This window comes from Caloenas nicobarica, chromosome 2 (assembly GCF_036013445.1).
Source record: "Caloenas nicobarica isolate bCalNic1 chromosome 2, bCalNic1.hap1, whole genome shotgun sequence".
Lineage (NCBI taxonomy): Eukaryota > Metazoa > Chordata > Aves > Columbiformes > Columbidae > Caloenas > Caloenas nicobarica.
The window spans coordinates 109907201-109932842 of NC_088246.1; the positions used below are offsets into that span (position 1 = coordinate 109907201).

General features: G+C 41.9%; 2 protein-coding genes across 7 annotated transcripts in view; both read left to right on the forward strand.

Annotated features, from left to right (window-relative positions):
* The first annotated feature begins 50 nt into the window (after positions 1-50).
* MPPE1 (metallophosphoesterase 1) overlaps positions 51-25642 on the forward strand; it is a 33017-nt gene continuing 7425 nt past the window's right edge. For 3 of the 4 annotated variants that reach the window (XM_065630169.1, XM_065630171.1, XM_065630172.1), the window contains exons 1-5: positions 51-159; positions 22889-23255; positions 24099-24207; positions 24524-24627; positions 25186-25266. In XM_065630169.1, the coding sequence (XP_065486241.1) occupies positions 22999-23255; positions 24099-24207; positions 24524-24627; positions 25186-25266 (551 nt within the window). In that variant the 5' untranslated portion in view covers positions 51-159; positions 22889-22998. Of the gene's footprint in view, positions 160-4616; positions 4747-22888; positions 23256-24098; positions 24208-24523; positions 24628-25185; positions 25267-25642 lie in introns of all 4 variants that reach the window. The other variant, XM_065630170.1, reaches the window with a different exon arrangement.
* Positions 9784-18000, forward strand: LOC135986254 (centrosomal protein of 290 kDa-like). Of its 3 annotated transcripts, XM_065630174.1 has the most exons (7): positions 9784-9861; positions 10703-10842; positions 11441-11521; positions 12964-13054; positions 13971-14154; positions 15077-15174; positions 17732-18000. In XM_065630174.1, exons 1-7 carry the CDS (start codon positions 9829-9831, stop codon positions 17858-17860), a joined length of 756 nt encoding a protein of 251 aa, XP_065486246.1. In that variant the 5' UTR covers positions 9784-9828; the 3' UTR covers positions 17861-18000. The 3 variants fall into 3 exon arrangements, with proteins under 3 accessions (XP_065486246.1, XP_065486247.1, XP_065486248.1); XM_065630175.1 differs by lacking the exon at positions 11441-11521; XM_065630176.1 differs by lacking the exons at positions 15077-15174; positions 17732-18000 and adding an exon at positions 14543-14692.

A 25642-nucleotide genomic window follows, 5' to 3' on the forward strand; every position in this document is an offset into this window, starting at 1 on the left:
CGCCCGATGCGCCGCAGCCGCCGCTGCCGCTGTCACTCCGCGCCCCGGCGCCGCCCCGCCGAGGGGAGCGGGGCGGAGGGAGCGGGGCCCGGCGGCGGTCCCGAGCAATGGGGAAGGCGGGCTGCAGCGCGGCGCCCGGCTGCTGGGCGCTGAGTTTAGGTGAGCCCCGGGGGCGGAGAAGGGCCGGGAGAGGCGGGGGGTGTCACGGAGAGGAGCGCCGAGGGCAGGATGTGGCGGGGAGGCCGCCGGCCCGCCCCGCGCCGCCGCCATCGCCCCGGCCGCGGCCCGGCCGCCCCGCCTGACGTGGCGCCGCCGCCGCGACCGCCCGGCCTGGCCGCCCAGCCCGGGACTGGGGCGGAATTGTCGCCTCCGGGATAAAGAGCCGCCGTGCCCTCCGGCCCCTCGGGGCTCCCGCCTCCCCAGCGCTGCGTGCGGGAGCGGCCTGTGAGCCGCGGCCTGTGAGCCGCGGCCTGCCGGGGTGTCCCGGGCGAAGGGCCTTCGCGGCGGCGGCGTTACCGGGCTTTGGCGTGGGGGAAGCTGGCGGGCGGCGGCGGCCGTCTCGGGAATGGAGGGGAAAAGCGGCCCCGGGAGTGGAAAAGCAGTTCCACAGATGTTAAGTTTCGGCAGCCTGGGCATTAAAGCATGTGGTAGCGAATGCATTGCCCTTTAGATTTTTTGCTTGTCTTTGTGTGTCATTTTGGATTTGTCAAGGATGAGAGGAAGAGAATTAAGAACCTGCTGTTCCAGAAACTGTATGAGGCAAATTACCATGCACTTGGGCCAGCGCAGCAGGGGACTGGTGGCAGAAAGCTGAGCAATTCAAGCTCCACCTTGCAGAAGAAGGGCGGCCTGCAACAAATAACGTGCTTGTGCAATAGAGCAACCAGTCTGTAGTACTTACACCACCGAGCGAGTGTCGCGAACAGGCACTTTAACAGCCGCAGTGATGCTTTTCCAAATGACTTGTTCTGGTGCACACTTGGTGCTGAGTTATACAGAAGAGAGGCCAGGGACAGAGTCCATCAGCGTAGCTTTTTGAAAAAGGTGTTAAACACATCGGGTCTATGACATTTGTTGTTTGTCTTTCAGCACCTGCTTTGTGGTTGAAAGTTTCATTTTCAGAATGGAAAGGCTTTAGCAGTGACTATATTTGCATTAAGTTAATAACGCCACCACTTACTATTCCTGATGCAAACACAAGGTTAATTGTTAATTTTCTGTGGACTAGGCTAAGTTTAATTGACTTGGGTCTTTTATCTATGCTGACAGACCCTAAGTCAAGATCTATTTTCTTTTCTTTAGTTGTTTGTCTTGTAGGACATGGATGACTTTGGGATGAGAGGGACATAACACTCCTGTCATGTTTAGTTCACAAAAATAATGGACGTTTTTAAAAATAAAAGGCTTGGACTGTTTCCTTCTAGGATAAATGTCAAAACTTAATGGATTATAGTGTGAGAATTCTGCTTTATTCTTTAAATTTCTAAGCTGCACAGTGGCAGTGGATACCACAAAGACAGCAAGGCTGTCAGTCTGCTTAGCAAAATATTTTCTAGGCCCTGTTTTGGTTCAGAAAAAAACTAACAAACTCCGAGAAGGTGAATTGACTAATACCAGGAAGTTTTAAAGTTTGCTTGAAGTATGAAATTATGAAATTTTGCTTGATGAAATCCTTACCAGACATTTGTCAGTCCTTCTGCTGATTATTCTGCTTCTCAGTCACTCGTCTTCTCCAGCCTTGTATCTGCTTTGTCCTCATGTAAGATTAGTTTCATTAAGTGCAATAACCCTATAAACACATGTAGTATGATTTGAATAGCAGGGAACAGAATTGCTCTGGATTTTCCTTAATTTTAGTAACCTCTAGGTTTTAGAAATTTGTGCTTTTTATTGTTGCCATGCTCAGCAGAGCTTGAACTCCAGGACCTTCCCTAGAGAGTTTCTATGCTGGAGCAGATGAATAAACATATTTACTGGTGAGATGTAGTAAAAACAGCTCTAACTTTGGCAAATAAGAAAATCTACAGCTAACCATGGCTTTGCGTTCTAGGGAACATCTCAGACCGTGATAAAAGTGTGTTCTGTGTTTTCCTTTGAAATGGGAAGTTTTAGTTACTGAATTGGCCAACAGTAAAAGAGTCTATACCTTTTGCTGAAACTGGCTAGATATCATTCTGATGTAGAGCAGATGGTTTCCTCCCTCGTGTCTCAGATCTGCTGCAATGCCTGGAGGTTTGCTGTGATGAGGCTGCCACAGAGGCTTTTGAAGGGTCTGTTTAACTCATGTTTTAAAAACAGGGCAGCGTGAATGATAACATAGTAGGTGGGATGCAGAAATACTCTCACTGAAGGTAGCTGTAGAAAATCACCGGCACAGGGAAATACTGTTGTAAAACAGAGGGAAGTGCTCTCAATATTTTTCTAAGCAGGAGTAAGTTGTCTCTCTTGAGTGATGTTTGAGTGGCATTTGGAAAATAAGCGGCTTCATCTGGCTCAGGAAAATTTCCCCAACCTCTCTTCATCCTGGTGGTAGGATATTAGTAACATGATCACCAAAGGCTGAACTTGAGGGGCTAAAATATCAACTTAATGAACCCTTGCTTTTACAGATGCATACCAGCTATGTGGCTCATGCAGATAGAAGATTTAAAACACAACCAAAAAGCCAGGAAATGATACTTCTTAGAAAATCAGTGGCTGCAGCAAGTATTTTAAGACCATTCCAAATACTTTGCAAAACACATACAGCTGCCTGTAAGGCCTATAAACAGATGGCAATATTTCTCTTAGTTGTTCTCTTAGTCTGTGGTGACTGTTTTCTTAATACTGTTCTGAAGTTTTTTTCAAGCCTTCCCTTAGCCTAGACCTGCCAGGCAGCGTGAGCTCCTTCCTGTGAGCTGCTGAGTGCTTTTGAACGTCTGTTCACCTCCTAGCAGGTCAAAGCTGCTTCTCTGCCTTGCTGGATCAGACTCTCGGCTCGTCTTTCATAACTGCCAAGGTCTTTCGTAACCTCTGATCTTTCATAACCCCAAACGCCAGCCAGTGCCTCTGTCATGCCTTTCGTAACCTACACACACGCCACGTGTTTAATCTCATCTGCTTGGTGTAGGCCCATCCTGGATGAACCTGAAATACTGGTGTTTCTCGGGTGCTCAATCTGCCTGAATCCTGCTGAGCGCCGATCAGATTCCTGTAGAGGTCGAGCTTCCTTCCCTGAGACAACAAACGCTCAGCGGAGGGGGAAACCTGTTCCGTCTGACCTCAGAGCAGAAAGCGGCGCGTAGTCGTGTATTTCTTTCTCTCTCAGGGTGTAAAGCCCTTGTGTGGCTCGGCTGGAGGTGGCAGTCTCCTTCACTCACTCTCCTAAACCGCAGTGTTCACAGAGATGGCTGCTCTGTGTGCCACCTGGAGATCCCTGTCGCTGTCTGCTTGGTCCCCAGTGCAAAAAGCAGGGTCAGCCCAGAAGGGAAGCTGCTGCAGCCAAAATTGGTTTAATTACGCCTCAGCCAAGAGTTTGCAGTTCTCTTCTTTGGGAATAATTGCACACTGCAGGGATGCAATGAAATCGGTTGTAGTTTTTGCAGAGGGAGGGTGACCTCTCTGTAGGCAGTTGGCCATCGACATGGAATCTACAGATGTCTTCCAATGCGGATCCTTGTCACTTCACGGGTTTGATGGATGATCTCTTAATAGGGAATTAAATGGGAAAGCAAGTGGCTAACAGCTTTAATAAAATACAGAGAGGGAAGTGGGGGGGGGGAAAGAAAAAGGAGGTAATCTTTTCAAATTATTAGCCTCAGTGCGAAAGAGCATTTCCTCAGCATGACAGCCAGAGGCTTACTGCACTGTTATTAAAGCACTTCAGTGGGAATCCATGCGGATGGTCTTTTTACACAGCATAGGATTATGTTGGATTAGTCATATAAAATTGTTGTTTACTGTCTCCAGCCCTTTTCCCTGGAGCTTTTATCATTATCTCACAAAGAATGAAGTTTGAGTCTGCCTTTAAGAGGTAACCCAGATGACAAGCTTTTTGTTTGTGCAAACTGCTACAATATTGTAATAGTTTAGTGCAATTGTAGTGCTGCAGTGAGAGATTTTATGGCTGATAAAAGAGGATATTTGGCCCAGATTTTTGTTTTGCCTTTTGGGTATACAAGAAGAGAAGGTAAATCATAAGGAGATGCTCTCTCTTCTTGCTGGACTCCCTAGAAGAGCTGTGCTGATCCCACTTCTGCTTCGTCAGAGACAATCAGGAATTACTAACCCTGGCACTGAATTTCATAATGCTCCTTAATGACATAGCCCTTGATTAATGCACCATTCTAAGTGGTGTATTCGATGTTTCATGTGTTCCTTTTCTGTCATGCAGTCATATTCTGACCACCTTTCTTCTCTACATCCCGAAGGCCCAGGGATCGCTGCTTGGACACCCTCTGCATTTTCCCTCCTGCCACAAACTAATGAAAGATAGTCTCAGACATGCAGGGCAGGAGCCTCCCATCAGATCTACCCTGGGGATTGGTTAACGTGGAAATTGACATTTTTGGCTTTAAGGTCTGACAGGCAGCTCTACTGGTAAAATGGTGTTCTTCAGTGTTTTCTGGTGTTTTCAGACTGGCTCTGTCATCCCGGGAAATTTCCCCTTCCAGGAGATACGGCTGCGAGAGCTTTCCTAGGGTACAAGTGCCTTTCGTTATCCACCGAGAGATGATTTTCTTCTCTGCAGGGAGTTCTGTGGACAAGGTAATGCAGTACCAAGCTATTACTCTTTTCCCTAGACCGTGTCTGTGGGTATTGAATAGTATGTGGTAAAGGTCTTTTTCCCTGGCCTTGAAGGAAGAAGTGGCAGACTCTTTCTGCCACGTGCATGCCAGTGTTTTTTAACATTATCCACTGAAAATACTAAAAATAATGTGCTCCGCACCCCACAAAAACTAACTGGTGTTGTAACCTGATGTTTCTGTCACTGAAGGCGATACAGAACTTCTGTCAGTGCGCTTTGGCAGGGATCCCTGTAGCCTAGTTTGGTTTAATAAATATTACCTCTCTTCGGTTTTGTCAGCTTTAAGATTAAATTGATTTCCTCCAATGTATTATGAGAAAAGATTTCTTATTTCTAATTTGGCAAACAGTCATCTTAAATCCAGTCAGGTCCTGGTGTGTTTCACCTTGATATGCAGGAAATATTTGTGTTTGGAACTGAATTCTGAACTTTTGCAGTTAACTGCCCTCTGTGGTTGTGCCAAGGCTTCTGTTTCAGGGAAGGCACCTGAACACAAGTGGGATTATTACTTCCTGACCTGAGCTCAAAACAAGATGGAGAAAGGGCCTTTTTCCCCTGTTGGCCATTTTGTTCAAGATCATTCTGTGATTTTTCAGCTGGCATTTGTCTGTGAGATTGGCAGCACTGATGGTGCCAAAGAATGTAGCAGGCAGAAAGATGGCTTGAGGCTTGCTGTCTTCTGCCTTGAAAGGGACTCAGGAGTCGTTGCTGACACAGCTTGTGCATGGAATAAAAGAGAGATTAGTCTGGAGCAGGTGAAGTTTTTATGCTTTTTTACCAAGGCAGGTAGATTTTCACAGCAGAATTTTAACTCCTGGAAAATCTCATGAGGATAGCAAGTCTCTGAGGGTTGAAAGGACACATACTGCCCTTTAATCTGTGTAGAAAAAAGGCTACACTTGGAGTTACTGTAGGGTTGAATTAAGTAATCCCGTGCTCATATGTTTTCTGACAAATTAAATCAATGATTTTGGTGCACATGTAGCTGTTTGGCAGTAAGTAGCAGGCTCAGCGCCACTGGAATCGATGACATTTTCATTCATGTGTGCCAGCACACGAATTTGTTTGTACCAAGCTGAGCTAGAAACAGAAATGCAAGGAAAAAAGAACATATTCAACAAATGAACCGAATAATAGTGTAAGGAAATTCTTCTGCTGTAATTCTTTACAGTGGAAAATAAGTATCTTAGTGGCATTTCATACATTTACTGCCACAGAGAAGTTTTTAAAAAATCATGTATCATTAGTATCTCTGGAAGATGAACATATTTCCCAGTCAAGTACTCAGAAGTCTTTTATCATTTGTATAAAGTGCGGTTTATGTATACATGCAGGCTAACATTATCTTTTGATTTTTGTATTCTTCAAAATCTGATGTCCAGTGCTACCAGCCTTGGGCCATTTTTACCGGTCTATCGAGTACCTTTAATTGATGGGAATGTAAGTCCTAATGAGCCTTCTACATTCTTTATAAAATACTATTCCTGATATTTAAGCGGCCTTGCCTTGCATGGTTTTAAGCAATTATGACTGCTCCTGACATTCCAAATATTGAGGAAAAAATTGTTATCCTACTCGTACTGTCTACAGTGAGATACTGGTATGTGGAGTCTGCTGGATTCCACTGTGCTGATCTTTCTCCACCCCACTGTCCTGTACTACAGCTTCCCTTTGTCACTTGAAAATTTCTTTCTGAAGTAGTCATTTTACAAAATATTGCGAAATATCAGAATTACTATTATATCAGAGTGTGTTCTTTTCTAAATTAGAATAATTTCTAAGATAGAATCATCGAAATGTTGGCCTAAAAGGGGCTTTAAAGTGAAATCTTTGTCTACTTGCTGAATGTCAGTATGCTGTGCATATTGGATATACCTGTGTCCAAAGTCATGCCTGATCAGCTGTTTCTCTGATCCACGTGTTAAAACCTCTAGTGAGGGAGATCTATGTGTATTTTTCTTCTTTGATATTAAGAAAATTTTCATTGTCATCCAACTGATATAACCTCTGTTGGAAGGTAACTTTATTCCTGCCCATCTTCTTCCGGAGGACACAGGAAACAATTATGACTGTCCTTTTCAATAACAAAAGATAAAGTCAGTTAAAATGATTCTTGGCAGTCTCAGTTTTCTGGACTAAACACACACAGTTATTTCAACCCTTCCTGATATGCTGTATTTTCTTCCTTATGGAATTTTTATTCCTGTTTTCTAGAGTCCTCAGGACCTCACCTGAGATCTTGGTTGTGCTGGATAAACCAGAATAGAACTGAGTAATTGCCTCTCAGGATATTGCTGCTCCATCTGAAAACGGGATCTCCCTTTTTCTGCAGCACCATTGCGTTGCTGGATAGTATTATACCTCCCAATTTTATTTTATTTTTTTTTACTGCTACTGTAGGTAGTTACATCCAGCCATCTCTTTATCAAGAAGTGACTTCCTGGTTTTCATACTATGAACTGTCAGTTGCTAATTTATTCAGTGTTAGTTGCTGATTAAAGTAGCAATTTTGTTGTCAGGCTATTTGGGGACAAGGTAGCTCCTCATGGGCCCCAAGAATTAGCAGTGTTGTGTGGCTGCTTCGGCAATTATGGAACCAATACAGAAATCTTAGCAGATAAAGAGGATTTCTGGCAGCAGTTGGCAGCACGGGCACGTCGTTCCCTCCCACGCGCTCTCGGATTGTCAGCAGCCTCACAGCTTGGATCTCGCCTATATTCAGGTCAGCACAGTGGCTTTTACCTTGCACTGTGACCTGTGTGCAAAGTGCAGGGGGTCGGCCAGGTGGGTGACAGGCTGATCCGGGTTGATGGTGGAGCAGGAGAGATGCTGGGGTTGTGCCCTGGAGCTGGAGGTGTGCGCCCCACCTCCCTTCATCTGGTTACAGATGCCTTGTAATGCCTTGTAATGTGTTAGGTAACGTGTAGACCCATGGTAGGCAGCAGTGACTTGCTGGTGTCTCCCTCCTCTCTTCCTGGGGCTGTACGGTTCCTTGCAAAAATTGCCAGGCCTTGCCATCAGGTGAGCTACACGGTCAAGATGGAGGGGCAGGTGGTCTCTGGCAACATTTTATCCAAAAAAAAAAAAAGATGGCAACATGCCATGGGCTATAAGTAACAAGACAAGCAACATTTTATACAAAGACAGAGAGCAAAAGACAGATTTGAGACCCAGGGAGACAGAAACAGGAAAGGTTTTGAACTGCTGATAACAGACAACAGAGGGCAGCAGTAATCACTGCTTTGGGTCAGTCTTGCTGTGATGGGTGATCTTGTGGCTGGTGGGTGCCTTCTGTTGGCATGTTATCTGTTACGGTCTAGTCTGCCACGAGGGTGGAATGCTTTCACCCTGCCTGTATGCCCTCCAGCCTGCTCTGCCAAAAAATACCTGCAAAATACAAATACAAAAAAACCCAGACAAACCCCAGCAAATAGCAGTAATACCAGGTACCACAAACACTAAGGACACAACCCACCCTGCACTTGGTAGCAGTGATGCCAGGCGTGCTATGATCTGCTGCCTGGGTGATTGTACAGCCTGTTGTGGCGGGAGCAGGAGATGCGGAATACGCTGTTGTAGAGCTACGTGACTTGGTGTGTGTTGAGGTACAAACGTCCACATGCAGGTCTGTAATTGGCAGCATTGTCAATCCCAAGCACTCAGTAGCCGCTAGTCACAGAAAATTAACTTGCGAATAAAACTAAGGACAATTTAAAAGAGACGGGCTGAGACTGGGTGTTCTTATGCTGTCTCCAGAGGCCGCAGCAAAGCTGATTCTGGAGCCCCACAGCTGGCTCAGAGTCCCATGTCACCGGCCGCCACAAGCCGGGTGGGAGATCTCTGCCTCAAGGACGGTGAAATGTGCCGGACTGGCCCCGGGGTGAGCCCTTCCCAGCCACGGCAGTGCCCGCCGTGCCGGCCCTGCCTGCATTGCCATCCAGCGATACCTGGACAGGCTGGAGAGTTGGGCGGGGAAAAATGTAATGACATATAACAAGGGTGAGTGTAGAGTCTTGCACCTGGGCAGGAACAACCCCAGGTTCCAGTATAGGTTGGGGAACGACCTGTTAGAGAGCAGTGTAGGGGAAAGGGACCTGGGGGTCCTGGTGGACAGCAGGATGACCATGAGCCAGCACTGTGCCCTTGTGGCCAAGAAGGCCAATGGCATCCTGGGGTGTATTAGAAGGGGGGTGGTTAGTAGGTCGAGAGAGGTTCTCCCTCCCCTCTACTCTGCCCTGGTGAGACCTCATCTGGAATATTGTGTCCAGTTCTGGGACCCTCAGTTCAAGAAGGATAGGGAACTGCTTGAGAGAGTCCAGCGCAGGGCCACAAAGATGATGGAGGGAGCGGAGCATCTCCCTTATGAGGAAAGGCTGAGGGAGCTGGGTCTCTTTAGCTTGGAGAAAAGGAGACTGAGGGGTGGCCTCATTAATGTTCATATGTAAAGGGTGAGTGTCATGAGGATGGAGCCAGGCTCTTCTCAGTGACAACCAATGATAAGACAAGGGGTAATGGGTGCGAACTGGAACTCAGGAGGTTCCATTTAAATTTGAGAAGAAACTTCTTCACAGTGAGGGTGACAGACACTGGAACAGGCTGCCCAGGGAGGTTGTGGAGTCTCCTTCTCTGGAGACATTCAAAACCCGCCTGGACGCCTCCTGTGTAACCTCATCTGGGTGTTCCTGCTCCAGCAGGGGGATTGGACTGGATGATCTTTCGAGGTCCCTTCCAATCCCTGACATCCTGTGATTCTGTGAGGGAGCTGGGGGAGCCGCAGGCTCCGGGGGAGCGGGGGGCGCTGCGGGCGCTGCCGTTTCCCTGGCAACAGGGGGCTAGCTGGGGCCTTTGACAGTTTGCGGTCGCTCGCCTATGACGTCTACTGTACGGCGCCTATGCGGGTGGGCTTTGGTGGTCAAGGTGCCTGCCCGAGAGCCGTGAGGCGCGCGGTGGTGGCAGGCAGTGCATCGGGCAGCTAGGCGGGGTCCTTGCACGCCGCGGTCGCCCCGGGCGGCGGGCGGGTGTGTGGCGGCGGTGCGGCCGGCATGGCGCTGCCGTCCGTGCACAAGTGCCTGCGAGTGAGTGGGGACCTCGGCAGTGCCGTCCGTCCGGGGCGAGCCCTGTGGGAGGCCCTTCCGCTCCGGCCTGGTCTGGAGAGAGCGCCCAGGAGCACTCGAGCCCGGCCGGGTTTGCACTTACGCTCAGGGGCAGAGAGCGCTGACAGCAGCCGGCGGTTTCTCTTGCTGCTCTGCCTTCTGTGGACAGAGCATCGGTCGATTGCATCGGTGTTACTGAATAACCCGTGGGTCAGGGCAGTGTAGGCAGGTGCATTTGGGTCGTAGACGAAGCGATTGGCATCATTCTATAGTGCCGGGCGGGGTTCAGCAAACCTGCACGCAAGAAACTCTGCTAATGCGGCTGTAGTTTGCTCTTTAGGCTTTGGTGGGGTTAAAACAACAACAACAACAAAACATGGAATACCAGGTTGGAAGTGACCACAAGGATCGTCTGGTCCAGCCTTTGTTGGCCCAGCACCCTGTCCGGCTGAAACTAAAAAGCGTCTGAGCTTAGTTGCAGAGATGATGTTTAGTGTTTGTAACTGAAAGCTTGTTTGTTTTGTCCCTTTGCGATTTATTTTTTTAAATACAAAACCAGTTTGCCTTATCATTCACTAATGAATTATGCAGTTACAATAGAAGCCTTTAATAGATGTGTTAAAAAAGCTGTGTGTTAGTCAATTCTTCATAAAGTTTATGCCAATTATTTTCCTAATCCTTTTCCTTTATGTATTTATATAGTTCAAGGTAACCATAGTAAAACTTTTGGGAGGTAATTTTAATTCGAAATGTTATCAGCTCAATTAACACTTGATCTGAAAAAGTTGCTTGATTTTTCTTTTTCAATTATCTTCCTTTTCAGCTCAGTGATGAAAATGAACAGTTAGTCAAGAAGTTGAAAAAACTACACATGAAAAATAAGGATCTAGAAATGAATCTGGGTCAGATCCAAGAAAAACTGCATCTGCAGCAGTTAATGCATGACTGTGTCACAAGCAGAGAGTAAGAATTGTCAAACTTTTCTTTTTGCATCGAAAGAAGTGCAATATTTCAGGACTTTTACCCTTATATTCTCCAGATGACGTAGGCCTTGTGTGTTCTCCATATTTTGAGGAGCTGCCTGTGAACAGGATTGGGGATGGAGAATGCTGGAAGTGTGTAATGAAACAAAGGATGGCTGGGGCAACTTGGACAAAATTCCTTGTCTTAGTGAAATAAACAGTTTTAATATCAATACGTAGTACCCCTGCTTAGCCAACATGCCATCTCTGTTTAACTGTATAGAATTTTAGACTATTTTTCCACCAAGCATAAGTAACATAGTTAAATTGCATTAATGCTGTTTAAAAGATTCAGAAACTGTGACCTTAGGACCTGAAAAACCATAGTGGTAGTGTTTTGGAGAATGTCCTCCCAGGATTTCAGTACCTGTTTGCAAAAATTTTGAGGTTTAAATTTTGGTATGTTTATGATCCTGCATGGAAATCTCTATTGTCAAATCAAACTGAAAAGTAATTTAGCCTTTTTCAGTTGCTTTGTTTGATCTGATTAAGATTGTAACATCTAATTTTTTTAAGCTGTTGTGTTTGTTTTAATGAAGTGTTCAAGTTCAAACAGAAACCCATTTATGGCATAAGGGTGGATACAGCAAGGATCTTAACCTAGAGAGTGACAGTGTCAGGTGAGTTCTTGGAAATTAGTTCTTTACAGAATTAAATATTCTTCTGTGTAGGGTAGAATGTGTTGTTCCTGGTTAAATCAGTTGAGTTTTTGTTAACTGTTATGGAAACTGCTTTCAGCCTTTGAAACAATGGAAAATAATTTACACTTTTAAAAAGAAATACTAAATCTTAGATTTAACTTGAAAGTAGCACGGAAGAAAGAACAAAATTGATTTCTTTCTCAAATCTTTCACTGATAAAAATTGGATGAGCTAGGGAAGCTCCTTCATGCATGTGTGCACACACGCAATATTTTTTGTAGATTTTTAACCTATAATTATGAAACTTCCCTTTCCCTTTCCCTTTCCCTTCCTCCTTTATAGTGTACCAGACTCTCTTTGCAAACTGCACAGGAAGGCTGGGTGTCTGGCTCAGGGCGTGCATTGGGTAACTAATTAGATGCTTAGGTGGAGGAAGTCTGGATTACTCTTTGAATCTAGTGCTGAACCTGCTTTGTATTAGGTTGCACACAGATAACCTGACTTAGCTTTTTTCCTAGCATCTGTTTGCATGTTATTTTACAAAGTTGTTCTTTATTATAGTGTTACTCATCCTGCTGGTGGTGCACAGGCATGACTTAGTATGAATGCCAGCTCTTATTTGAATTCCTAATAAAATAGGAAAAATGTTGGTTCATGTTCATCAGTTGCATTATGGGCCTGATATATGTAAGGTTGAATGCTATGAAATATGGTAGGAAATCAGTGTAACAGAACTTGATGCAAGATAATATCAAAGGCAAAATAAACCAGATTTGGGATATTATCTTTCCATTGGTTTTACCCCCTCACACTCATTATCTTATAGATTTCATTCACTCATATCCTCGCACCCACACACTCAGAAGCAATGAGATGTTTTGTGCAACACAGAGCTGGGGACACTGCCTCAGGAGTCCTCATCGTGGGTTCTTGATTGGTGGCAAGAAAGTAATTCCTGGACAAACTTTTTTATATACTTTAGGAGTGTTCTTTTGTTATTCCTGTTGTGCCATCAGGGAGAGGAATGATCTGTGTGACGTGCTGCAAAGTTGTTGCCGCCCTCCTGTTGCTAATGTCTGGGTCTTCCATCAACGAATCATCTGTACTGAGGTTTAATCAGAGTTCTGGCCTTGTGGGCTGGACAGAAACAACCGGGTCCGCAGTCTGGCTGAGTGAAAGGGATTCTTTGCCGTCCATACAGACCATTCTTTTAACTCTTGCTTTGCTGTTTTTTTCTGGTGCTTTCTGTGTTGCAGGTCACATTTCATTCACACCCATCCTAAATATTTCTGTGACAAGTCTCTACAGTAGAGCTACAGTCCAAGTGATCTCTATGGGGCGTCTAATACTTTTATCACGAAGGATGCACCTTTTTTTGGCTTTCGTATTTTATTGCAATTTATGCATTTCTTCTGTTTTAGACTACTTCAGATGTATAATGAGCTACAGAAACGTTATGTTAAAGAAATCAAAACAAACCAGGAGCAAAGTCAAGCAATTAAAAATCTCACTGTAAGTAGAATTTGTAGGAGACGGTGTCAGATAGCCAACCGTAAGCTTTTAGGGAGACTGAAAAGTAATTCTTACATTCATAAAACGAGACTATGTTTTTCTTTTTATACTCATTTTTGTTTCCCATGCCATTGCAATAATGGAAAATAGTCCCTAGTTCCCTTTGAAGGTGAACTCTGTCACTGGTATGTCTGTAGCTGAAAGCTGCCCTTTCCTTGCTTTTTTCTTTACTTGTGTACATACCTAACCCTTCCAGCCATATATGCATGTTCTGACCTCTCTTGCACCAGCCCTGATATTTTTCTGTACGTGTCCTGAGCTGATTTATTTTAGAAAACCAGCAGTAAGGTAACCAAACGAAGGCAAATAGTCCTCTGTCAGGTGGCAAGATCTGTTGCCTTGCTGTGCAAAGAGACTGGCATCATAACCGGAGCAGAGGTAGGGTTGCGTGCCCAGGAGTGGTTCAAGAAGCTTCAAGTGGGTATTGCCTCGTTAGGCATTGGTCAAGCATTACAGCTGACCAGTCTAATTAATTTCCTCCTAGGAGTCTGGAGCACGTGCTTTATTTGTTTGTAAATGAATATTCATTATGATTTGGATTATGTGTACTTTTTCTTAAAGCTGGCAGTTGCTACCATAAAAGTACACTTTATCGTACGGAAAGGTTTACTGTCTTTGTGCGTGTACATTTCTACTGTCTGGTGAGCATGTACTCAGTAGAAGATTTTTTTTTTAAACACTTTTGATGTATGCAAAACTTCACTTGCTGTGTTTTTTTCTCCTTCCAGATCCTTTGGATGAATGTAGTTTTAAGTCAGCAATTGAAAGCTCTAGGTTTACATTCAGGATATGTTTCCAGTTGTATTCAGCTGAACTGTATTCTGTGCATTTAAAAAAAAAATTGGTTTCTTCACAGATTAAAATTCATGAGCTAGAGCATAATCTTCGAGAGCAGAAGCAAAGAATTGAGCAACTGGAATGTAAAAGGGTTTCTTGGAGAACTAGTGCTGTTTCTGGAAAAAGAAGTCGAACTCCAGAGGGAGAAGTAACATCTCGCAGGGACATTTCTAAAAAGGAATCCTGTTGCAGTAAATATTTAGGTAATGGTACAATTAATTCTGATGATGTTCCTTCCAGTATACCCATCAGAGAGCATACATTTGTTTTCTGGTCCAGAGACACACTCCAGGTTATTTATTCTATTTCAACCAGCAGTATCTATTAATAAAATGTTTTTCATTTTTGAAAACCTGTTATGTAAAAATGGCATCTCGTAATCAATATCCTATTTATGGACCCAGCTCGGCATTTGTTTGTGATAAAAATAAGTGTTTGCTGCTTTTCTCTTTTTCTGAAGTTGGTATGTTGGTGTAATCATGGGTGGGAGTGCATGGCTGGATTTAGTACTATTTATTAGTTATTCTACTAAACTGTATATATGCAGATCCCTTAGGGATAATGTTTGCTGCTCCATTCTTTGATTTTCAGATACTGATACACAAAAGAACCTGGTTTTAGCTTTAAAATATGGCATGAACGCAGACAATACTGGCTTGAGCATGTTCTTCCTCACATAAGTAAATCCACAAATTAAGGTGCCATCCTGTTCTACTTCAAAGCACAAAAAGAGATTGAAGAGATCATATAATGTAGGCATAATTTTCAGGAACTGTGCTGACTGCGAGGGCTAATGAGACCCTCTTGTGTAAGTCAGAAAAGGTAATCAAAAGGTAATCAAAGCATGTGTTGTATGTTGTGTGGGTTTTAAAGTAATCTCACATTCTAAGAAACTGGCAGATTCACATTATCCAATCGACAGGTCCTGTTATCTTTCATAGAACCTGGGAGTGTGCTTGGCCGATTTTAAAGAATAAATCACTTTATGAAAAATGTGCTTTAAAAAGCTGAACAATAATTTTCTAACATCACAAAACGTAGGCAGCTCTTTAGCTGTAATATGATTCATATGCGGGGGAGGTTGACTGTAATGGTTGAAGAATGTATTTTTCTATTTGAATATAGAGCTATTGTTGAAGGAGATTAAAAAGCTGAAGAAAGAAAATGAAAAGTTGTCTACGGAAAGGAGAGCACTAAAAAATGAATTAGCTGGATTAGACAAGGTAATTTATTTTAGGACAAGTTTAAGAATAGGTGACTTTTGAAAAACTAACTTTTGTGCCTGAAAGAAAACTGATCTTTAGGCTGAACTTATTCCGTTATCGAGCAAAATACATAAATTTATAACATTCTGAGGAAGACATGGAGATGAATGACTCCTTGGAATGTTAATGTCCTACAGTACTGCTTGGCTAGGGAAGAGGAATAGTGCAAATTTTTATTTATTTCTTTTTAAAAAACAACTGTAGATTTTCTTGTGGATTTTTATTTTTCTTAGTGTTTGGGTAATTTGATTTCCTTCATCAGAGATTATTAGCCTCAGCTCATTATGACCTTAAAATTGTTACTGCTGGTAACAGTGTTAATTCCTTCCAGCAGACATTTGCAGCAATAATAAAAGTATATTTTTGAATGATCACTTCTAGTGCTCCATGGTGTCAGTGAGAAGAAAGCCGTTTCCTCTTGAACTTAAACATATTGAAGTTATGCCTCTGACAGAACCCTAAGCTCAGGGGAGGCAGAGGGGAGGGCTTTGAAGTTTTTGTGATAGATTGATAGGTGTAGAAAGTGAAAGTGTGAAAAGTTGGTAATTCTTGAAATTACGTGAGAAGATGAATAGATCTGATCTGGCTCTAGAAGACTCAGTTTAATGTACCCTGTTTTCCCAAAAATAAGACAGGGTCTTATATTAATTTTTGCTCCAAAATATTTTACTTTTTTACACGTATAGCTGCCTGGACACTGTTTAAATTGACTTTTTTATGAACTGTGACTAGGGCTTATTTTTGGAGTAGGGCTTATATTTCGAGCATCCTCAAAAATCCTGCAAAGGCTTATTTTTGGGGTAGGTCTTATTTTCGGGCAAACAGGGTACTGATTTAAGATTATATTTTCAGCAACAAATTTTTTTTTGCTTATTTTTCAAGTCTTGTGTTGGATTTTTTTTTAAATTTTTGTGAATCTGTTATCTTGCAATCCTTTCTCACAAACTAAATAATATGCTAGCTTTCATTGCAGGAGTAGCAGTTAAAGATGGACGTAGTTCATTAGATGTGAAACTTGTAGAACATTGAGCTGAAGTGAGTTCTAGATCCCCATATTTGGGAACCAGGTACAACTTGTGGCTGCAAGTTTCATAATTTAGAAGAGAAGTATATAAACCTGAGCTTATGGCTTTTTATCAGTGACTCTTTTAGGTAGTTTCAAGTACCTTATTTAAGGTTACTTAAATTTAAGTACGTTATTTAAGATGTATGTAGCTGTTCATTAAAATAAAAAGTCAGAAGAATAGGCAGGAGAATGTGTAACATGTAGACGGATATAAGTAGATACAGTGTTACTCTGGTAGATAGAACTTTCCAAGGTTCATGTAATTAAGTCTTGGGCTATTACACTCTGCTCACCATAGTTCTATTTCCTAACAACTTCTGACTTCACTTGCAAAAGACCAGAATTGCTCAGTAGACCTGAGTTGCAGGAGCTAAACAAAACATAGTTCCATTTAAGCTATGGGCCATCAATATTTTTAATGAATGAAGCTTATGAAGCTGAATTTATCTGCTACTTGAATTAGGTATAGCTAGAACTACTTGTTAAGTTATGCATTCTGGGATAGCATCATTATGAAAAGATAGGCTGAGATTAAATAAGTTCAACAGGACTTGTTTTTTATGGCTTGCTTATGGGACTGTCTCTTTATGTTCTGTGTAGCCTTACATATTGCTCTTTTTCATTCCCTCCTTTGTTGTAAATCGCTTTTATCTGAGCCAGTTGAACCTGTTGGATAGCGCTGTATGTTTTAGGCTCTGCCAAGTTTAATGCATCTTAAATCTTATCCTTTTGAATATGAAAAACTTTTAAACATAGTGTAGTAGTAAATAATAGATCCTATTCTGAAATAGGACATTCATTAACAAAATGTAATTGTACTTAAAGTTCTAAAGGGATACTAGCAATTTACAAAGCAGTTCAGGTCTAAAACTATTTGATATCTTTCTAGGTCTAAATATGGTATCCATTTTTCCATCTTAAAGTCTTTAGTGTTGTCTTCTTCAAATGCTAACATCATCCTCCTTAATTCACTCTCTTCATTTCTCTCCTTGCTTATTGTCCCTTTTTCATAATCTTGCAACTTTCAGATCTTCAAAGTTACTGGTGTGTTGTCAGCTGCTGGCTGACTTGAGCATGTGTAGCTACATTTTTGCACAGATGAGTTTGACATTATTCCCTTGATGTTTCGGACTGTTATTTTGTAGCTTCCTGATAAATCAACATTTTTTCCCTCTCTTAATTCATCCTTCCTGTTGCTGGTCTGTATTTCAGGCTCTAACATAACTTGAATTCTACTTGCATTGTATATTCAGGGCAAAGTTTTAAATTATTACCTAGGATTAGAGTTGATTGCTGTATCTCGCCATAGCTGTGTTTGCATAACTCAACCATATACTCATAAAAATATGGAAAGTGTCTTTGAACTTGGAACAACTGAAGTGCCGACTAGCTCTTCTTGAGAATGTCGTTGAAAGAAACCTTAAGGTGAATATTTTTGGGTTTTTCTAGGATTTTTTTGAAGAGGTAGAAGATCTAAAGCATGCTGTACAGGAATCTGTGAAACTGAATAATCAATATGAAAAGTGCTTGAAACAAATAAGTGCAATGTATGGACTTCCTTTTACAGCACACTCGTAATACTGATTAGTTTAATGGCAAGTAGATTTTCCACATATTATTTTATACTTACTGCAACATTTAAACCTACCACATTCTGATAACATTATAGATTCAATATATGATCTCGACAAGCTGCTCTGAAATGTTTTTGTATTTTGTGCCTTTGATTTTTGTTTATATGGCTTTTAAATAAACTGTGGTCTGTATAACTTCAACTAAGTTTCAAAACCTCTCTCTTTCACACTCGTAACATACATTCATTGCAGGAGGGGTTGTGGGTGTTTATGGGAATATGATAAAATCTTTGTATTTTAATTTGAAGAATTTCCCAATTTGTCCTTTTCTGTAAACGATATAAAATGAAAGCAGGTGTGTAGACTGGGCAGTCTACAAATTTCAGCCCTAAGGATGTGCCAGTGCAGACAGAAATTAATTATATAATTAAATTGTTACAAAGGATTTTCTTAAAAGTGCTAAATCACTGCTTGGAGTTTTTTGTTTAATCACGATAATAAGTTAAAATTTGTAGGAGAAGGAAGGATTTGGGGTTTAGAATTGAAAAGAGTGTGTTCAGAAAGATGAGTCAGAGAGCTGCCTTGCAGTAGCAAAACAAGAATTCATCAGAAGCTCCTATATGATTGAAAAGTGAGGTATTTGAAGAGCTCTGGTATTTGAAGTGCTGAAAGGAAACTGGAGTGCGGAGAGTCCCAGTTCACAAGATAGAAGTGTCGTGCTGCTTCAGAGACTGTGAGCTCGGAATGGTGAGAGACAACTCCCGTTTGCGAGTGTACCTTGCAGAAGGGAAACCTTGTGAGTTTTGAACCTGAACTTGTTTGTAATGACATTTTGCAGAAGTTTAACATAGTTACATTATACAAATACATTTGCCTGGAAGTTGTAAATCTGTACCATTGTGGCATTGCAATGGGAGGACTGAGGGAAACCTTTATCACGAGGTTAGAAATGCTAAACTTATTTATAAGCTAATACAGCTTCTTTAGCTTCATAAAAATACTTGCCTGCTCATTAGGGATAGGACTAGGATTGGGACTCGTGTATCCCACTTTGTTTGTTAGGACGGTTTTGTGTAGTTGTAAATTAATAAATAAATTGGCCTCCAAGCATATGGAGTGTTCGCAATTACATATTTGCTAAGAGAGAGAATCATAGAATCGTAGAAGAGAGGCTAAAGCTCCAGAAGTACTTGCTTCCTGCTCTGGCTACAGACCATTGTGTTGGGTTTTCCTTGTTTCACTCTTGGCTCATTTGTGAATTAAAGCTGGATAAAGTTCTGAACAGAGATGGAAAAGGGAAAGGGGAGGGTTGCAAATTTGTGTTGCCAGTGAACTTGACAGATGAAAATAGGAAGAATAGTATGTATGATGGAAGTACTTGAAGTGCAAAAATGTATCTAATATTTGTTAGTAAACAAAATAAACATTAACTCTGGAGATGGAAAGCATCAAACTTTTCTTTTTTCGAGCACTAGTCACTTGAGCTTTTTTTTCCCCCCACATTTCTGTGGTATGAAGTTATACTTCCAGCATGTTTAAAGTTGGACATTATTAAATGAATCAGTAATTGTCCTCATCCACAGGCTGATTTTTAAGTGCTGTGCAGAATGATTCTTACATCGTGTAGGTGAGGAATAGTTCAAGGTTATTTTTCCCCTGACTAAAGAAATGTGTATGTTGACTGAATACAGAATTGTCGTGACTAGCAGAATTTTGCTCTTTTCCAGCTACTGAAGTCCAGAGTTTTGTAGAGTATGTTCTCTGCCCAGACAATTGAAAATAATTAATATGGTGAAAATATTGATCTCACCTTTATGATGAGCTTCTAAAAATCACTTTTGCATCAGGCCACTCCCATCTATTTAGAATAAGAAACAGCGAGAAATTTTTCAGTCTTTTCTCATAACCAAGATCCTTGAGCCCTGGTAAAAAAAACAGTTGCTAGTCTCATCTTAATCATCAGCTGTGCAAGGAGTAGCAGCAGCGGTGTGTTGTTCGGTGACGTACTGAACCGCAGCTCCATCTTGCAGCCTGTCTGCAGTGTGACAGCGTTATTTTTGACCTTTCTGTCACGTGCGAGAGGATGCGGGTCTCCAGGCCTTGGGTACCCGTATGTGAGCCTGGGATTACGACTGCGTGTGCCTGGGTGCCGGGTTTTAAACCGCTTTTGCTTTGGCGCGTGGGGATGTGGAAACGCCACGGGCTGGGAGGCAAAAGCTGGGAAGGAGCCGTCAGCTCATCCTGCATCACTGACTTTCTGTGATTTTTTTTTTTTTTTTTCCCCCTCTTTTATTTTTCCTTTCGCTATCAGGAAAGCTGGAAATGTAGGGTGCAGATGGGAGACCTCTGGCACCTTCCACATCTGCGGCACAACTCCCAGGATAGTAACAGCAGCAGAAACGCTGGGACAGGGATGTGTGTAGAGATGACCAGCTCTGGAGTTTTCATTGTATCAGTTGCTGCTTGTGACTTTTGAAAATGGCAGTTTTGCTATGAAGATATTTCTCTTTTCTACTAATTGCAGGTGTGGGTTTTTTGTTGGGTTTTTTTGGTTGGTTGATTTTTTCCCCCTATTTGATTGGATCATTTTTCTTCTGAAGATATTATTATTATTATTATTATTATTATTATTATTATTATTATTATTATTATTATTATTATTATTATTTTTTTTTTTTTTTTTTTTTTTTTTTTTTCCACTGGTCTGTAACACTGGCTTCTTGCTGCAGCTCTGTAGCTGTTTGGACAGCTTCCAAAGAAATTTGTTGTATGAAAAATAATGTAATGAAAAGCTTCTAGGGAATGTACAGATATCGATAGCAAAATGACAGGTTTTATTTGTTTTAAACTTTGTGTAGGTTGTGAATAACAAGAGTCATAGAGTGTTTTATTTTTTTTCCTTTTTTTGACATGCCTAATGCAAGTTAACTTACTGGCATTTTGTGTTCAAATCAGTGCTGTTTTTGTGGGAAGAGGAGACTATCTAGGACTGCCAAGTCTACTTCCAAATTCTGGGGTAGGTGCAGTTTGTGCACGATAATGCCATAGGAATTTATGTGCTTACAGTTAAGAACTTATCTGACTTTTGTCCTTGTTGCTGTATCTGTTGAACAGACATTTATGCTTTAATCTTGCCTTGTTGTGAGATGTACAAACAAGATCTTGTTGATTTTCATTACTAGTTAAGGTGTGGATGAGATTACTGTTAAACAAGTTTATCAGCCTTTTTGTGTAGTTCTTCTGTATTGTGGAATTGTGACATCTGGCCAGTGGCTTTCTCCTGCGAAACTAAGTTTAGATAGAATTAAGTATTAGTCATGCTGGCATTAAATAATGCATGTTAGAAATGTTACATGATGCAGACTAATGGTGCTTTGTCTTGAGTAACTACTTTGTAGTGATGATATGGGAAGGTCATATTTGAAAACAAGTGGCTTAATAGCTGCGCTTATTATCAAATAGCGGTTTTGATTGGAAAAATAAGAATAACCACATTGGTTTTTGATTTCCATGAGACATCACTCAAATGAACCAGTGCACAGGGCGGTAAAGCAATTTAAGTTTTGTTCTGTGTCATGCATGTGACAGAGTCTAAGATCCACTGATTTTGTGTGGTTCTGTAATTTTGTCCTAGTGTTCCTAATATTTAGGATCTAAATATACAAAAGTACTAGTGTTCAGAGTTCTAAGCAGATTTAGTCAGTGTAAATGAACGCTGGCTGCTAGTCACCCAGTACTGTGTTGTGTATTTGCTAACAGCCTGGATATTAGTACCCTGTTGGAATTTTTCTATTGTACAAAGCAAAACTGCTGTCCCATTCTTGGGCAGGGACAAGACTTTTCTTTGTGGATTTCTCAAGAAGTTTGTTCAGGAGCGTGTGAAGTAACATATCTATAGCTTTCCTGGAGTCCCTTTTACTGGGACCACGCTACGCTGTTTACCTTTAAAAAGTGTTTTTTTCAGACATGTGGTATATTCGACAGAAACCCTGAGAGGTTGCACATGGAACCCAAGTGATTTTACCTGAAAATAAGGCTGGTATCTCTGCTCTCCCAGGTGGGATACTTGTTTCTTGTGGGCAGGTACACTGGAGAAGTGTTTCTGCCAAGGCTGTAGAAGTAACAGGACTGTAGAAGTGTGGGTATTTCCTCCTTACAGCAGGAATAATGAGTTTCTGTTTGATGCCTGTAAACAAGTGAAACAATGAGCGAGCCCTGCTACAATACTGGCTTATCAGAGGGAAGACATTTGTTTTGGATTAGCCTTTAAAATGACATAAAATAAAATGGTAGTTTCAAAAGGGCTAAGTTCCCTGTTTGGGTTACAAACTATCTAAGGTGGAAGAAATCAGTAAATACAGTAAGTTTACCAGCTTAGGCTCATTTCCCCATGTTTCTCTTCAGCGCAGTTTCTGTTTCCAAGGCTCAGATGCTTCTTGGTTTCCCCTTGGTAGAAACGAAGTGGCGTTACCTAACTAGTCACGTGTCTGTGCCTGTGTTCCTAAAAAGCTCCGATAAACTTGTTCTGGGATAGTAAATTGCTTTTGGTTCCTGGAGATTATGACAAGCCATATTAAGTGTGGTAATTAGATTGATTTGGCATGGTCAGGTTATGAGACTTGTGCCAGAAAGTGGTGGCACGTGCCATTGCAGTGGCCAGGATGATATGGGTCCTAATGGACTTCTTTTTTTCTTTTTTTTTTTTTTTTTCTGCTGTTCAAGCTAAGCTCTATCTTTACGTGCTTTTGACCCCCTACTTGCAGTGTTTTCACTGTATAGTTTTAGAAAAAGCATCACGCACCAAGATCCTGGCTGCTTTAAGCTGGTTGCCTTGGTCCTAGGAAGAGGGAGTGCAGTTCTGTGCTCAGCAGCACGTCTGCATACCTGAAGGAGACCAACCTTGCTTTTTAGATTGATTACATATTTCCAAGTCTTTCAGGGTGACAAGAAGCTAACACAGTAGGCCTCACATGGTAGCATTTCACAGGGAATGCTGGCTTAATTAATATTTTATTTTGTATTTTCTCCACAGGGATTCTGTACTGATACGAAACCCAACGTGGTCCTCTGAGTAGCCCCTACCACTTTTACCTGAGAGAGGAGAACGGAGCTATTGGAAAAGAGACTTAGGCTGGTACTGCAATGCTGAGTTCTGTGAAGAGTCTTCCTTTGAAGAAGAGGCTCTGTTTCCTGCTGAAACTTGTGTGTTTTGTCAGCTCGGTGTTAATATTTTGTGAATTTTTGATTTATTATGTGGTAATTTTTCAATGTCAATGGCCAGAAGTGGAAGTTGGAGCTCACGCGGGTAAAAAAGCGACGTCAGTCCTAAAGGCCATGTTTTTAGCTGATACGCACCTACTTGGTGAAATCAAAGGACACTGGCTGGATAAGCTAAGAAGGTGATAATTTATTTGAATAATCTCTCTGCTGGTTTTAGAGTTTTTAATAGTAGCTAATGGGACAGATGCTTAAAAGCAATGTTGTGGCACTTGTAAGAAGTGAGCATGCTGCCTCTGACTTGCATATCTGGGTCTGCACTGGATAACAAACCAGTGTTGAAAGGTTGATGAATGGGACTCACTGGGGTGGCGCAGTCTTGAACATTCTGTTCGTATGTGGTAGAGGTGCCTGAGCGCTTTAGGTGGGTCGGATTGTCTTTTCCAGCGTAACTGTTTTACAGGATGCCTTAAAAATGAGCCTGTTAACCTGGAGGTCCCAATAGTTGATACTTTTAATTGCAGAGGTAGGGAAGCTGATAGAAGTTTGTCTCTGTAGTAGAAGAATCACATTTGAAAACAAAGATAATCCAATCCTGTGGCTACTGCACATAGCCATGTCGTTGCTGTTAGTCCAAAAAAAGCAGAACGCTGCAAAGAAGTGCTAATTCTACCGTGATATGAACATTATAAACTTTTGCTGCAGAAATGGTAGCATAGTAAAACATGCAATAATTCACTGTTTTAATTAATTGCTGTTTAATGGAAGTGTAATGAATAAAAATAAACAAACTGGTATTACTTCTTGCATGAGTTGGTCATGATTGTGTTGTTGTGGAATTATCCACCAGGTAAGATGCATCTACTGTGCTTAGGCTTGATTTCTAAGTATTTAATTTGGATATCATATTAGTGCTCTCAGTGTGTAGGACCCATCTTCCCATTCCTGCTAGGCCGTGTGTGTGTATTCAGGGCTGAGGACCCAGAAGTTGGGCAGTGCTGACTGCGCATGTGTTTTCCTTTCAGGGAATGGCAAATGGAGAGATCTTTCCAAACTGCCATGTGGTTACTGCAGCCAGATATTGTTTTTATTCTGGGAGACGTCTTTGATGAAGGAAAATGGAGCTCACCTCAGGTATGACATCAACAGCTCTCTTATTTCAAAAAACCGAGGATTTCTTGAGAGAAATGGATGGCAAAAGAAAGCAGACTAGGTATGCAAGGCTTTGTTTAGTATTGCTGTAGATATCCTACTGGTAGAATTTCTAGTGTTTTACATACGAGTTGAAATGTTGTGATTCTCCTTAATTTTTGGTAGTATTTTGGAACTTTTCCCTCCTCATATAAAACTTAGGAAATGTAAACATCTCACTGTGTGCTTCTGTATTATATACAGGTGATTCCCTTCGATACTGTTAAACAGCATTAATTTCTCCATTTTTTTCATGCAGGCGTGGGCAGATGATGTCAGGAGATTTCGGAAAATGTTTAAGTACCCAGTTTCTACTGAGCTCGTGGTTGTAGTCGGGAATCATGACATTGGATTTCACTATGAGTAAGTCTCGTCCGTGAAAGGAGTACGCAAGTGCCAGGAACGAAACATCGGCGCGCACACAGTAACTGCTTTGTGTCTGAGGGACCTGTTGTGTGTTTATACAGAAAGTTTTTGATTGTAACCAAATTTAGAGCAAGGTCTTACAAGGTACCCATCTGTGCACAGTGCAGCCTACAAATACATTTTAGAACAGTTTCCAGGCCGTTTTTGTGCTTCTCCGAGTACAGGTGAAGTTCAGAGCTGGTTTCTGCACTGGCAGAGCAGTCTGGAAGCTGCTTTTCCTTGTGTTGGGCCTCTTTTTGGAGCACAGTCCCTTTCCATTATCTCAGCACAGCCGGGTGTAGGTGCCCTCGCTCTGCTTATGGCCCTAGGACGGCTGTGCTTGCACTGGGGTGACTGGGACAGAGTGCGCTGAGCATCGGCGCATCCCCGTGAGTTTGCTGACGGAATATGGGATCTAGGTAATGGATGGACGGTCTGCAAACTGTAAAGCGACTGTGGTAGATGATTCGCAATGCCAGTTTCTTACCTCGGTTGTATTTTTGCTCTGTGCCACAGAATGACAGCTTACAAGGTAAATCGATTTGAAAAGGTTTTCAACTTTACTTCAGGAAAGCTAATAACTCGAAAAGGAATAAAGTGAGTATATTTAATTTTTTTCCAATGTTTGGAGTGCTGATTACTGAGCTATCAGACCTGAGTGATGAAAACTGGATGTGGAATTCCTAATGAAACAGCATAAGAATGCTTAACTTAGGGCCTATTTTTTTTCCACTTTGTATCTAGTTTGTGATATGTTAAACACCAAACACTTTCTACAAACCTGTAGCTTTATATGTACTTTGAGCTAGGTGAATTGCAACCATTTCCTTTTAAATGGAAAAGTACTGTGGAGTCAGAATCAAATTCTCTGTTTTGCCTTTTTACTTCCTTGCAGCTGGTAATGACCCATGGCTGTAAACATAGCAGAGGAATAGGATTCAGTAAAGAAACACAAACAACCTCCCTCTGTGCT